Genomic DNA, 12,131 nt, shown 5'->3' with positions numbered 1-12,131 from the left:
CTTAATTTGTAAAATAAAAGTTTTAAGGAAACAAATTGATACCAAATCCTACAAGAAAAAGTATCATTATGGTAATGGAACGTTCTGGAATGTATGGAAATTAAAATAAGTAAAACAAGATTTTCCATGGTAATGAAACAAATAAGTAAAATAAGATTTTCCATGGTAAGGGAACGTATAACTAGGTTTTATAATACTCCTATATTCCACCGCATCTTATTGTATGATTATTGCGTATCTTCCCGCAATAGAAGAGGCACAATTTAATCACTTTTATAGTACTTGATTCTACCAACTACTATATTCTCTCCACTCTACTTTTTTCTGTCATACCATACTCTTTCTCCTCTAAACTCTTATAGTAATTTTTTAAACTTCGTGCCCAAAAGAGTGCCTAGCTTACAGCGGGATGAGGGAGTATACTTCACATTATTTTTTAATTTTTGTGTGAAAAAAAGAAGAAAAGTAAAGAAAATATAAAGTATGGGCCACAGGTGTATAGATTTAGGTATGGAGGTAACAAAAGTGTGAATTAAAAAAAAAGGTAAAAGTATTTTCCCGTAAAAGAGCATGAGCTATTTCTATTTCTATTTCTATTTATCTACTAGTATTATACTATTATGATTAGTCCAAAAATATACGAGTTTGGAGGTATGACGTTCGCTTTTCAGTCCTATCTAAAATGGGTCCAATTTTATTGAGTCTTAGTTTGTTTAGCAAAAGTATGCATGCAAGTAATAAGAGGACTGAAACATAAAAGTCAATATTATGAGATTGTAAAAGTTGAAAGTTAGAAATTGATGGTATTGTTGGGGTTTCAGCTGGGACATATGGTTTGAGAGTTCGAAGGGGCCATCCAAGGGGAAGACGCGCGAATTGCGAGCTCGATTGAAGAAACTTTGCCACAACGTTCACCCACGCGATCCTCCATCCTCAAGCTCAACAACACTGTCTCTCCCAATCACAATCACCATCACTTCTCGTTGAAGAAGGGAGACGAGTTCAGGACGTTGAGGTCGTTCGACCCGGCTACACCAAAATACGCATGCCAGATCCACAGCCGGTAATCAGCTACGGCCTCGAGGATCATCGTGAGATTCTTTAACTTGTAGCCGGTCGTGTAGACCCCCTTCCAGGCAGTCGAATAGTTCTTCCACTCCCAATGCATACAATCTATGCTGCCTAACATCCTGGGGAACTCATGCTTCTCCCCGTGCATCTGCATCAAATTCTGACAATCTCGGGGGCTTCGAAGGTACTCCTCACCGAAAATATTTATCACGCCCTCACAGAAATACTTCAGACATTTCAGGGCTGTCGACTCACCGATGTGGAGGTACTCATCCCACATGTCTGCCGCGCCTCCGTAGGCCAACTGCCTGATTGTCGCCGTGCACTTTTAAATAAGGGTGTGGCCGGGTTTGCCAACCACATCGTGCCTGAAGCGGAAACATAGATATCGACGCTCCAAAGCATCAACGATACGCATAAACAACTCCATCAACGTTACAGACGTATTATTCGGCTGTTAATACTTTTTAAAGTTAAAACTGGACAATAATAGTAGTATAAATTTATAAAGTTTCAGAGAAAGATTAATTGGTTTGTTCGCAACAAACGATTAATCTATGTTTTATTTAAGCGCGTCCAGATTGAATGTAATTTTATAAAAAAAACCCACTCAGAATTAAAGCTCAATTAATCTACGTTTTATTTAAGACCAAACGACGTGCAAAGAAAATTAAATAAAAGTTTTAATAGGGATACTGAAACATAATGAAAGTAGATGACAAGACATTTGTAACAAACTATAGTTGTGCTCGAGTATTGCATGTGAAAGCTAAAACCCAATTTCCTTGCACAAAAAACTTCAAAGCAGAGCTTAAAACAGAATTCCAGTGAAGATATATATTAAAGGAAACGGGCTAACTAGAAGGCATGATCATAAGACTAAGACAGTATTAATAATAAACTTGTTAAAAGGGAGTGATAAACATTAATTCAGTCATGATAATGTTACAGCCTACAAATATATGCCCATGTAGACAGCACACTCTATTTCTGAGCATTTACCATATCTGCAAGACTGCAACAGGGGATGGATCTCGCTAGCAAACTCAGTACTTGGGAGGAGGGCCTTGGGTTGGAAGCAGACCAAAGCGCTTCTTCAGAAGAATTCTCTGCCTCGAGTATTTATCATCAGGGGAGAAGCGGGCTGCATGCAGGAGAAGAATCAGAACATAAGCGCAAAACTCAGAACAAGTTTCATTCAGTCTTACTGATGTACTGACATCGAATAGCAGTTCAAATTTATGAGTTTGATTTTCACAATACAAGATTACCCAGTAAGTCAAGTTAAATAACATGTAAAATGGCTGGCAATTAGAGTCCACAACGATGAAACCAGAATTCCACCAAGAGATTCTGGCATACAAGTAGTAGATAGTACACACAAGAAAACGAAAAGGTGTTGTTCGATTGCTATAATTCATTATCATATGATTATCTTCATAACTTATTATGATATGATTTTTCATCTAAGATTAAGTTGTAAGATTGAAATTCATGATCCAAACATTGTACATATTCAATCATGAAATATAATCTTGCACTTATACCAGTGACGGGGTTTCAGGCTATAGAATACTTTGTCGTCATTGATCACTGAATCATCTACAACTATAATTTGTCTCCATCACAATACCAATAACATCACGGTTCAATGCTATTTCACAAAACAATGGTCAAAGAAAATAAATTAATTCATTTAACCCCCCTCCTCCCACGTCTACTCACACACCAACTCAATGAGGAGAATGAAAGGATACAATAGCGCACACTATTAATTACAGAATCGGAAATTTTACCAGGATGGGCTGATTCTGTCGCTAACCCTAACGGTGACTCCTTCTGCACATAGAAAATCGCCAGAAAAATTCGATTAATCACATATTAAATGAAAAGAAAATTGAACAGAAAACGAAGGGGGAAAAGGAAGACCTTGGTGGTGTAAACTTTGTCACCGTTATCGTTGATGTAAAATTGGAGATACATCTTCACCAACACTCAAAACCACCTTAATCTGGGAAATATGTTGAGCTTCAGCTTCAACCCTTGAAATTGGCGGCTTTAGCAAAAGGGTTTGGCAATAAATAGGTATTTCAGTCCTATTTGGTTAGCGGGCCAACCGGCCCATTTGTGCAGTCCGTACAACCAATTTGCATTCTTGTTATTCTTTTTTTAATTTGTTGCTAAATCTATTTATATTCGTTTAATTAAAAATTCATTTAGTCATTACATTCATAAATATTGATGATTCAAACTACTCGGGACTAATAGTGTCGCAACGCATTTCAGAAATAATCTAGTTTGTTGATTACAAAATTGTTTCATTTTTCTAAAAATGTGTCATATTAATTAAAGAAGCTCGTGAATAATCTCCACAGCGTATAAAAGTAGATTTCTTTTTTTCAAACAAATTGTTGGATCATAAAAAATGGAAATTTTCATTTTAGACACAATACGCGAAATGATTTTTTTTTTATATATATATTTCAAATGAATATTGAGAGATCTCAAATCCCTAACCCCACCCTTCATGGTGTCCTTCAACTTTGAAAATTTTAATCTTACAATAGCCCTCATAGTTCCATTTTCTACACCACATAAATTCACAATTTGTAAGTCGGAAGATTACTTCCAATATCATTCGTTGCTCACGACATGATGATATTCATCACATGAAAACTCTGAGCACCACAATAAACCATCTTCGGACGCACTTAAATCAACTTAAAATGAATTTATACGAGAAGATGAGAACCTGCGACATGCCAACAATCACAGCGCCCACCAAGCCAGAAAAAATTTACTCAAAACTGTGAAGATACTTCACTTTAACCACCTGGTGTGTGGCAATGAATGACAAAAGGCCAAGTAATGTTCCCTGTACATCAAAAACGTTGTCCAGAGGGTGGTGTTCCTGTTAGTTCAGCAAATATGAGTGTCCCATCGTGAAACAGAAGAAGATTTCCAAGAAGAACGGCTTCAGTGGACATCATTGATCGTGATATTCTGGCTTCAGAACCCAATATGATCCACTAGGGTTTTTCTCCAATGAAGCTATCTCCTTGAGAAGACTCTTGAACAAAGGCAAATCTTTTGAAGGTATCCTGTCTTTGAAGTGATCCACTATTGTGGCTGAAGTTGAGCTCCCACCTTGTCGCTGAATGAAAGAACAGATTTGACGAATCAGAAGTTCTGGAAGTACTACAGTGTTGCTTGCTGATCTAGAATGACTGTTAGCTGCGGACCGTTCTCTTCCATTGGAAGGTGTACCAATAGCTAGCTGATGTTCAAGACCATCACTGACAGCTTGTTCTTGGTTTCTTTTTAACCTAGCTAACAACTCTCCGGAAGATAAGGCTTCACCAGAAGACGCACCAGCAGCAAATCTATTTAACTTGCTGGCACCATTATTTGAAACTACTTCTGATTGCCTCAAAGTTACCAAGTGGGAATTAACTGTGGAGCCAAATTTCCTCCTCACTGATGATGGTGCACCAGCAGCTCCTGATTTTCCAGTCCATGTTGGAACGGTTATATTTTCTCGGTTCCGGAGCATTCGTGATTGTCGCAATGCTTCCGAGGCTCTTTGGGCTACCTTTGAGGCCTCCTCCTCAAGCTTCATCTTCTCTTCATCATTTACATTCATAATTGCATCATGGTTTACAGCGCTCTAGAAAATCCAACCAATCAGAAGGGAAAAATGGGCAACAGTCCAACGAAAATTGATTCATGAAACATGCTTAATTTTAGCTAAAAGTATCATGCAACATATGTTAAAATATCTAAATAGTCAGATGAAGATATAAACAGTAATAATATGAAATCATTTCTATTCTAGGCAGGGCCGAGAACATGGCAATATATAACAGAATCATTCAATTTATTAATAAATTAGCATGACAATTAATATTCTAGTAACACTTTTACAAGGACTCAGCACCAGAATTTTAAAGTAGCACAAAGAGAACAAACAAAAATGAAGCAGAAGTTGGTACTTGCTAAAAATCAATCACATAAACTGCCTTTGAAAAGTTTTGTGACCAACTTTTTCCTTCAGAATAAATTTACCTTTAAAATACTAACAGTATTCCATCACTATAGTTATCCTTCTTCTCAGAAAAAGTTGTTTATGATACTCCTATTTAAGGCCAACAAGTCATACTATATTTATAGAAGACATTTAAATACCAGATAAATAAATGAGGCTAGGAATTAGGAACTCACATGAATCCCGTGGGTATCAAAGAGAGTCTGCAAAAAGTTTGTCTCTTCATCTGCTTTCGCATCACTGCAACTGGCTTTGTCTTGACCAATGTTTTTACCTACCTCGTTTTCTAAATCAATTGTTAAAGCATCTGTTTTGGATGTGCTAGGTTTCACGGGAGTCGACTCATCCTGCTTATCTTTGCTAGCTCCAACAATATTTACTTTGTGAGTTATCTGGCTAAAAATGCTAGATGTTTCAGTAGAGCCACCATCGCCATCATCATTCAATATGAAAAGATCCTTCATGTCACGGGCTTTAAAAAATCTTCTCTGCTGCGGATTCTTCAATATCTTATTTGTCAGGAAATGCTTATATATCTGCCTCTGATAAACCTTCTCTTCAATGGTTCCACGAGTAATCAATCTATAGACTGTTACATCTTTTTTTTGGCCAATACGCCAAGCACGTTCTCTAGCCTGATTCAGACCATAAAAAGTTATATGTTGGTATCAAGTATTTCAATTGGCCAAATCAATTCAAATTTACTTCTTCATATTCAGACTTGGAACACACATCAAAATTGAAGTAGAAACCCGACCACTCAAACCCATGAAAGAACTTTATAGAAGCATTCCATGTTTACTTATGGGAACAAACATTCAAGAATATAAGTAACAACTTAGCACCCTATTTCAAGAAATGTATGCAAACTAAACTAAGATCAGACAAATGCATACCTGCATATCTGTTGAGGGATTCCAGTCGGGGTCAAAGATTATCACTCTGTTAGCACCAGTCAAATTTGTTCCCAGACCACCAACCTTGGTTGTTAAAATGAAAATGAATACATCATCTGTATTGTTAAACTCGTCTATCAGGGCCATTCTCTGTTTCACAGGAGTCATACCATCCATTCTCCTATAAATATAGCCACTGGCAACAAGAAAATTCTCCATGATGTCAAGCATCTGAGTTGTTTGTGCAAAAAGAAGAACGCGGTGTCCCTGATCTTTCCATGCATTAAGTACTTCAGCAACAACCTTCATTTTTCCACTGCGTTTGAAATTCCCATAATCTGGATTTCCATGAGAATGTTCTCTCTCAAGAAGGTCGGGATGGTTACAAATTTTACGCATAACATCAATTCCATATAAAGAGTTTCTGCTTCCATCAAAAATTTGTTCAACTTCCGAGCTAGCAAGAAAAGCACGATACACAGATCTCTGCTCATGAGTAAGACTGCAGAAGAGGACATGTTCAGTCTTCTTTGTAAGGTGAGCATCTACATCTGCCTTCATTCGGCGTAGGAGATAAGGCAAGATTAAGTCACGTAGGACAACAGCACATCTGCAAAAACCATATACAATCATCAAAGAGGAGAAATGCAGAGACAAAGCCAACACCAAGGTAGATACTATGACAGTTGTGGCAGCCTAATTTCAAACTGATACTCTTTTCCATTCATTTACTCAGGTGATTGGTCATTAAAAACAGCTTACTTAGACAGGACCAAATATGGAATGTCAAGTACTAAGACTCCGGTGCAATAATAAAACTCTTTTTTTGTGCTTTTAAGTATTTATATTTCTTAAACAGATAACTTCTCATCTAATTCTTGCAACTTCAAGAAGGCTAACAACAATACTGACTAACCAATCTTAAGAGTTACATGCACGCTCAACAATTGGATTCTATAACAAATCTTGAGAAACATGCTACAAAGCTGAAAGCACCTGTAGGCAGTGGATACTTGTAATGGAGTTGCATTGGCATAACCACCAACAGATATGGGAACCGCAAACTCTGCCTCAAACACTGGCAAGACACCCAACTTCCCAGGGAACACAAAATCAAATAAAGACCACAACTCAGATAGCTTGTTCTGAATAGGAGCACCAGTCATTATTACGCGATGAACAGTCTGCAACTGTTTGCAAACAAGAGTAACCTCAGCATTTGGATTCCGAATTCGATGTCCTTCATCTAAAACTGCATATCCCCATTCAATATCAAGCAATTTATCCCCTTGCAGGCGAAGTTGCTCATACGTGGTTATCAGTAGTCCAGACTCTGATCTCATGACACGATTTATCAAAGAATCCCACTTGTTAGTGCTTTTTGACGATGATTTTTCTTCATAATCACCATCACTCAAATCATCAGAATCACTATCACTGTCACTTGATCTTGGTTGCTTTTTTCTACAGGGTGTTTCCTGTGCAGAATCATGTAATAACTCCACATGGAAGTCTGGGTACCATTTCTTAGCTTCTCGCTTCCACTGCCGTAGGAGTGTGACTGGACAAATAATAATGCTGGGTTTGTACAATCCACTGAAATGCAATGATCCGAGAAAGGCCAAGATCTGTATTGTTTTACCAAGGCCCATCTCATCCCCAATTATTCCACCTGCTCTTTGACAATGAAGTTCCCATAACCATTGGACACCAACCTTCTGATAGTCAAAAAGTTTGCTAAAAATTGTTTCTGGGATTTTTAATCCCCCCTCAAGCGTAACAAATGAAGATTCCTCATCATCCACATCTTCTACACCTTCAAGGTTATCATCTCTGTTACTGGAAGTCTTCAAATCTTCATAAGTAAGCAAATAAATTCTCAGAAGATTAGTCATGGAAGGGGAAGAAAAAACTAGACGTTATAACAAAGACAAACAACCGGAAACTCAGAGAAAATAAATTATAAAAATGAATGGAACTTGACACAGACTAGAACTAATATATAATCTCATATAAAGTTTTTCCAACTAATGCGAGCAGCGAACACAAAGACCAACAAATACATTGAACAGCCTTGGCATACCACCTTCTTCCTCGAGCTTTTCCTCACGGGAAATCAACCTTTTCCACTTCTTCCCAGGTTGAGGCCTTCTTTTCGTTCTTGTAATTTCTTTGACCTTGTCTGATTCTGTTTTGAGGGACTGAGGGATCTTCAAAGGAGTCTGAAGTCTTTGAAATGGGAAGCTGGGTGCATCAAGTTTAGGTACTTCTTCAGGATCAAGCATTTTGGTTGCCGGGCGTGCTTTTGAGGCCTTCGAAATTGACTGGACAGCCCTGGCTATGCTGGAGGAAGCAAGATCATTATATTCCATTGGATCCTCAGATGCTACGTGCATACTGGATGATCCAGGCTCATGGATAGGACGTTCATATCCTTTAAGCTTGTGAAAAGGAGTTAAAATTCCTTTCCGAATTAGCTCATCCCTTTCCTATAACATGAGCATTGATGCATTAGCTAACTTTAAGGATAATATCTAGATACACTTCAGGTGGTATACTTGACCAAAATCAAGAAGAACATAAAGAAATTCACTCACAGTCTCCACAAACCCCGCAGATGTTGCATTCAGAATGGCTTCAAAATCATCATCGTCATCATCTACTGAAACTTTTTTAAGCCGCTTGTTCTTATTACGGCTTATATTATCAACCTCTTTCAATCCTCGCTTAGATTTGGGCACTTCTTTTACAAGGTTTCTTATCAACCTGTCATCATCTTGGTTACTCTTAAAAGATTCGGAGATCTCTTTCTCAAGCTGAGCCCTCGTTTTTAGCAGGCTGTCTAATCGATCTGTGGCAAGAGCATGCTGAAGGGTCACACTTGATGATGACTGACGAACAATTGTATCCCCTTCTGCATTATCCTGCTCTGTCTTGTCATCCTCATCCGAAAGTTGATCCTTGTCTCTCTTGAAGTCCTCTAACTGTTCTACAGCAGATCTAACAGCATCTAATTCAAGGTTAACTGCCCTCAATTTGTTAACCAAGTTACCATGGCCATGAGATGAGGTCCCATTGCTCTTTACAGTGTCATGTTCCTCAATGTCTGCAGCAACTTTATGAGAGTCTCCTGCATCTTCTCTCGCCTATCCACACAAATATTTCATCAATTCAAAGTAAAGATATTTCATGTGTGTACTAGTGTATGTATACAATTTAGCGAAATGTACAAACAAAGTGCCCCACTTCATACATAAATTTGGGGCACTGCAAATATATAATTTCCATTGACTTTCAGAAATTTCACAGTAGTTCAGTTTTGGATGTGAGCTTGCTGTCATGCAAGGTTCTTGGCTTAATAATGACAACAAAATTCTGCATAACTTGATAAAAGGTACAAAATGTCTCCAGTAGTGAAGCATAGTAGCAAATACTACAGCAATGTGGATATGGGAGTAGAAGGACCAGCAAACAAATTTACTACATCAACCCCCTATATCTCTTGAGATAAAAGGAATTTCAAAGCAATCGCCATTGTAATAAAATTAGTATTCTATCATGAATACCTTCAAATACCATAATTGGGGCACACAACAGGCAACATTTGCAAAGACAAATACATTGGCATCATGGTTAGCACACAACTGGAAAAGATAGCCATTTTAGATGAGAAAATAGCATATGATACACGAATACAACCTTCTCTATGAGGTCACGCTCAATATCTACAGGATTGGCCGACGTGACGCCTAAAGTGCTCAGTAAAATCCTGTCTTCTTCCTCTTCTTCCATTGAACTGCGTCACCTGCAATCACATGATTTGTTCACTATTCAGCAACATGAAAACTGATACTGTATTTGCACTTGACAAATTAGCCATTGTGCAAGTAAGAATTAATTAAAATTCCAACCAAAAAATGCTGCTAATATTAGTCGAGAGTCTCTGAAGCAAACAACAAGCAATTCACTCAACCAAACTACAAATGCATAAAACAGTAACATGTATGACAATTGATATTTGATGCTCGAATGCCCACGAATTAGAACGCTATTCACTCCAATTTTCTAATAATCTCATACCACTCGCTACAGCTGACCGAAGAAACATAAAATTAAATGAGGAAATTGCTCTCACGCACTATCAATCTCCAAAGAAGAAAATTCTCCAGACCTTTCACCTGCAAATTTCTCGAATAAATTCTAGCAAACGAACAACTACTCAAAATTTGGAGAAAATCATTGAAAAGTGGATGATCGCAATATTGTTGTTATCGACTACGCTGAGGCGGCTAAGCTTCTTGGCTTCGTTGAAGATCGATCCCCGCGGTAAAGAAAAAAGAGATACGAATTTTTAATTTTCTTATATTTTGGGATTTTATACCTCTGATTTTCAGAAGCAAACTGTTGACCTGGCCGAAGCATCGCTCGTCAGATATGGGGACCACGTGGCGCGATGTCAACCGCCAAATACTTTTCCCCTTTTATTTTACGTAATTTATAGTTTCGATCTATAGAATACTGAATACAAACTCTTACTAAGATCATCTCCAGTGGTACGGACTTCCCATAGTCTTTCCGACAGACTTCACAAAAACACCTCCCGTTACGTCATAAGAAATTCTCATAGCCTTCCCAGCACTGCCACGTCATAAGGACTTCTCATAGTCTTCCCTGCACAGTGGCGGACATCCCATAGCCTTCTCGTGCGAACTCCCCGCTGTTGGAATCTATGCCGGTCAATGGACTTTGACCAATTATACTTTCAACGAGACATTTAATTTTGTGAAATTAAATGATATAGCGTCGATCTACGTTCGGAGTAGATGACTGTGGTATATTCATTTTCTCAAATCCGATTCCCGGTGAGTGAGAAATAATGGATTAAAGTTGTGCAAAATTGCAAACTTAATGAGCTATGAGAGAATTCTAGGGAATAACTAAGAGGGTTAATTATCCCACATTAGAAGTTACAATCTTATTAAACTAGTACTTCCTCCGTCCCACATTTGGAGTCACTTATTGTTATGGCTCGAGTTTTAAGAAAGAGTTGGAGTGTGTAATAAATGAAGTGAGATGGTGGAGTGTGTAATAAATGAAGTGAAATGGTAGAGTTGGTTGAAGGTGGGTCCCTTTTGATTTTTGTTTTGGTTTATTTTAATGTAGATAATGGCATTTTGATGTAATTTTGATGAAGAATGGGGTAAAATTGTATGACCAAATATGGAAAATTCTAAAAGTGACTCTTAAACTGGGACGGACTTTATGGCAAAAAGTGACTCTTAATCTGGGACGGAGGGAGTATTTAATAAGAAGGATTACTACATGTAATAATTATAGTGGACTAAGATGGGTTGTAAAAGCCCACACGCGCGCGCACGCGCGCGTCGCCCGCCCCACCGCGAGCCTCGAGCCCGTGCCCTTGTCCTTGGATCTTGGCAATTGGTCTTTGGGCTGTTCTTTGGGCCTGGTCGTGGGCTTGGTGCTTGGGCTCGACCCAAGGCTAGTGGTCTAGTTCTTTTTAGACCACCACCGTTTCCACGTCAGCGAGCCAAGCGGGGTGACACCTCGTCAGTATGACGCGGTAAGCCAACGTGGCTGACACGTGATAGTCCACGTCATGATCGAATCTAGAAGCTTCTAGCATTGATGACAGCCATCAAGATTGTATTGACCCCTGCAGTGGACTGAGCCTATAAATAGGCTAGTCATTCTAGCATTCTACACACCAGAAACTAGAATCCTCATAGCACTCTGCATCATACACTCACTCCTCTCTATGCATTGTTTTTCTGTCGAAAACTCTGCCCTCTCCTCCATCCAGTTCGCCGGAGCTCTGCTAATAGCGGTGCTGCTTCACCAGAGACGTTGCCGTTTTATCTTTGGGGACGAAACGCCAATCCGAAGAGCACTACCGGGGGTATTTCGTCTTGTGGAAAGAGGCCTCCTCGACTCGGCTAAATTCCTTTTACGGTTTTATTATTTCGATTTTTCCATTGTAATTTCGTTTCAGTTTGTTCTTTTGTATTCCTTCTTTTGGGTTGTATTACGCCCGACTTTTATCTCTTGTAAATCCAGAAACCAACACCCGCAATAAAAAAAATTCACAAATTCACCAAATT

At 38.5% G+C, this 12,131-nt stretch overlaps 2 protein-coding genes across 3 annotated transcripts; both read right to left on the bottom strand.

The window, feature by feature from the left end:
* Positions 1-1,945: 1,945 nt before the first annotated feature.
* NOP10 (nucleolar RNA-binding Nop10p family protein) lies at positions 1,946-3,156 on the bottom strand. Its single transcript, XM_048102737.2, has 3 exons — positions 3,001-3,156; positions 2,868-2,910; positions 1,946-2,215 (listed from the first exon to the last, which is right to left on the bottom strand). The coding sequence occupies exons 1-3, from the start codon at positions 3,052-3,054 to the stop codon at positions 2,118-2,120; spliced, it is 195 nt and encodes a 64-aa protein (XP_047958694.1). The 5' UTR covers positions 3,055-3,156; the 3' UTR covers positions 1,946-2,117.
* Positions 3,157-3,521: 365 nt separating this feature from the next.
* On the bottom strand, positions 3,522-10,356 carry CHR8 (chromatin remodeling 8). Of its 2 annotated transcripts, none has more exons than XM_048103197.2 (8): positions 10,152-10,356; positions 9,712-9,817; positions 8,610-9,158; positions 8,096-8,501; positions 7,009-7,867; positions 6,013-6,622; positions 5,293-5,751; positions 3,522-4,738 (listed from the first exon to the last, which is right to left on the bottom strand). In XM_048103197.2, exons 2-8 carry the CDS (start codon positions 9,802-9,804, stop codon positions 4,058-4,060), a joined length of 3,657 nt encoding a protein of 1,218 aa, XP_047959154.2. In that variant the 5' UTR covers positions 9,805-9,817; positions 10,152-10,356; the 3' UTR covers positions 3,522-4,057. The 2 variants fall into 2 exon arrangements, with proteins under 2 accessions (XP_047959154.2, XP_047959155.2); XM_048103198.2 differs by having other exon boundaries at positions 8,099-8,501.
* Between the last annotated feature and the right edge of the window lie 1,775 nt (positions 10,357-12,131).

This window comes from Salvia hispanica, chromosome 6, assembly GCF_029641045.1.
Source record: "Salvia hispanica isolate PSC_SH4W2 chromosome 6, Shi_PSC_v1, whole genome shotgun sequence".
NCBI classification, from domain to species: Eukaryota; Viridiplantae; Streptophyta; class Magnoliopsida; order Lamiales; family Lamiaceae; genus Salvia; species Salvia hispanica.
The sequence above is the reverse complement of the archived record's forward strand: the minus strand, read 5'-3'. Positions and strand labels throughout refer to the sequence as shown.

Coding starts and splice junctions, on each gene's coding strand:
- NOP10 (XM_048102737.2), bottom strand. CDS start 3,054: ATGTATCTCCAATTTTACATCAACGATAACGGTGACAAAGTTTACACC. Junction 2,911..3,000: donor ACAAAGTTTACACCACCAAG/GTCTTCCTTTTC, acceptor TTCTATGTGCAG/AAGGAGTCACCGTTAGGGTT. Junction 2,216..2,867: donor GACAGAATCAGCCCATCCTG/GTAAAATTTCCG, acceptor TCCTGCATGCAG/CCCGCTTCTCCCCTGATGAT.
- CHR8 (XM_048103197.2), bottom strand. CDS start 9,804: ATGGAAGAAGAGGAAGAAGACAGGATTTTACTGAGCACTTTAGGCGTC. Junction 9,159..9,711: donor AGCGTGACCTCATAGAGAAG/GTTGTATTCGTG, acceptor TTGTGTGGATAG/GCGAGAGAAGATGCAGGAGA. Junction 8,502..8,609: donor CTGCGGGGTTTGTGGAGACT/GTGAGTGAATTT, acceptor CTCATGTTATAG/GAAAGGGATGAGCTAATTCG.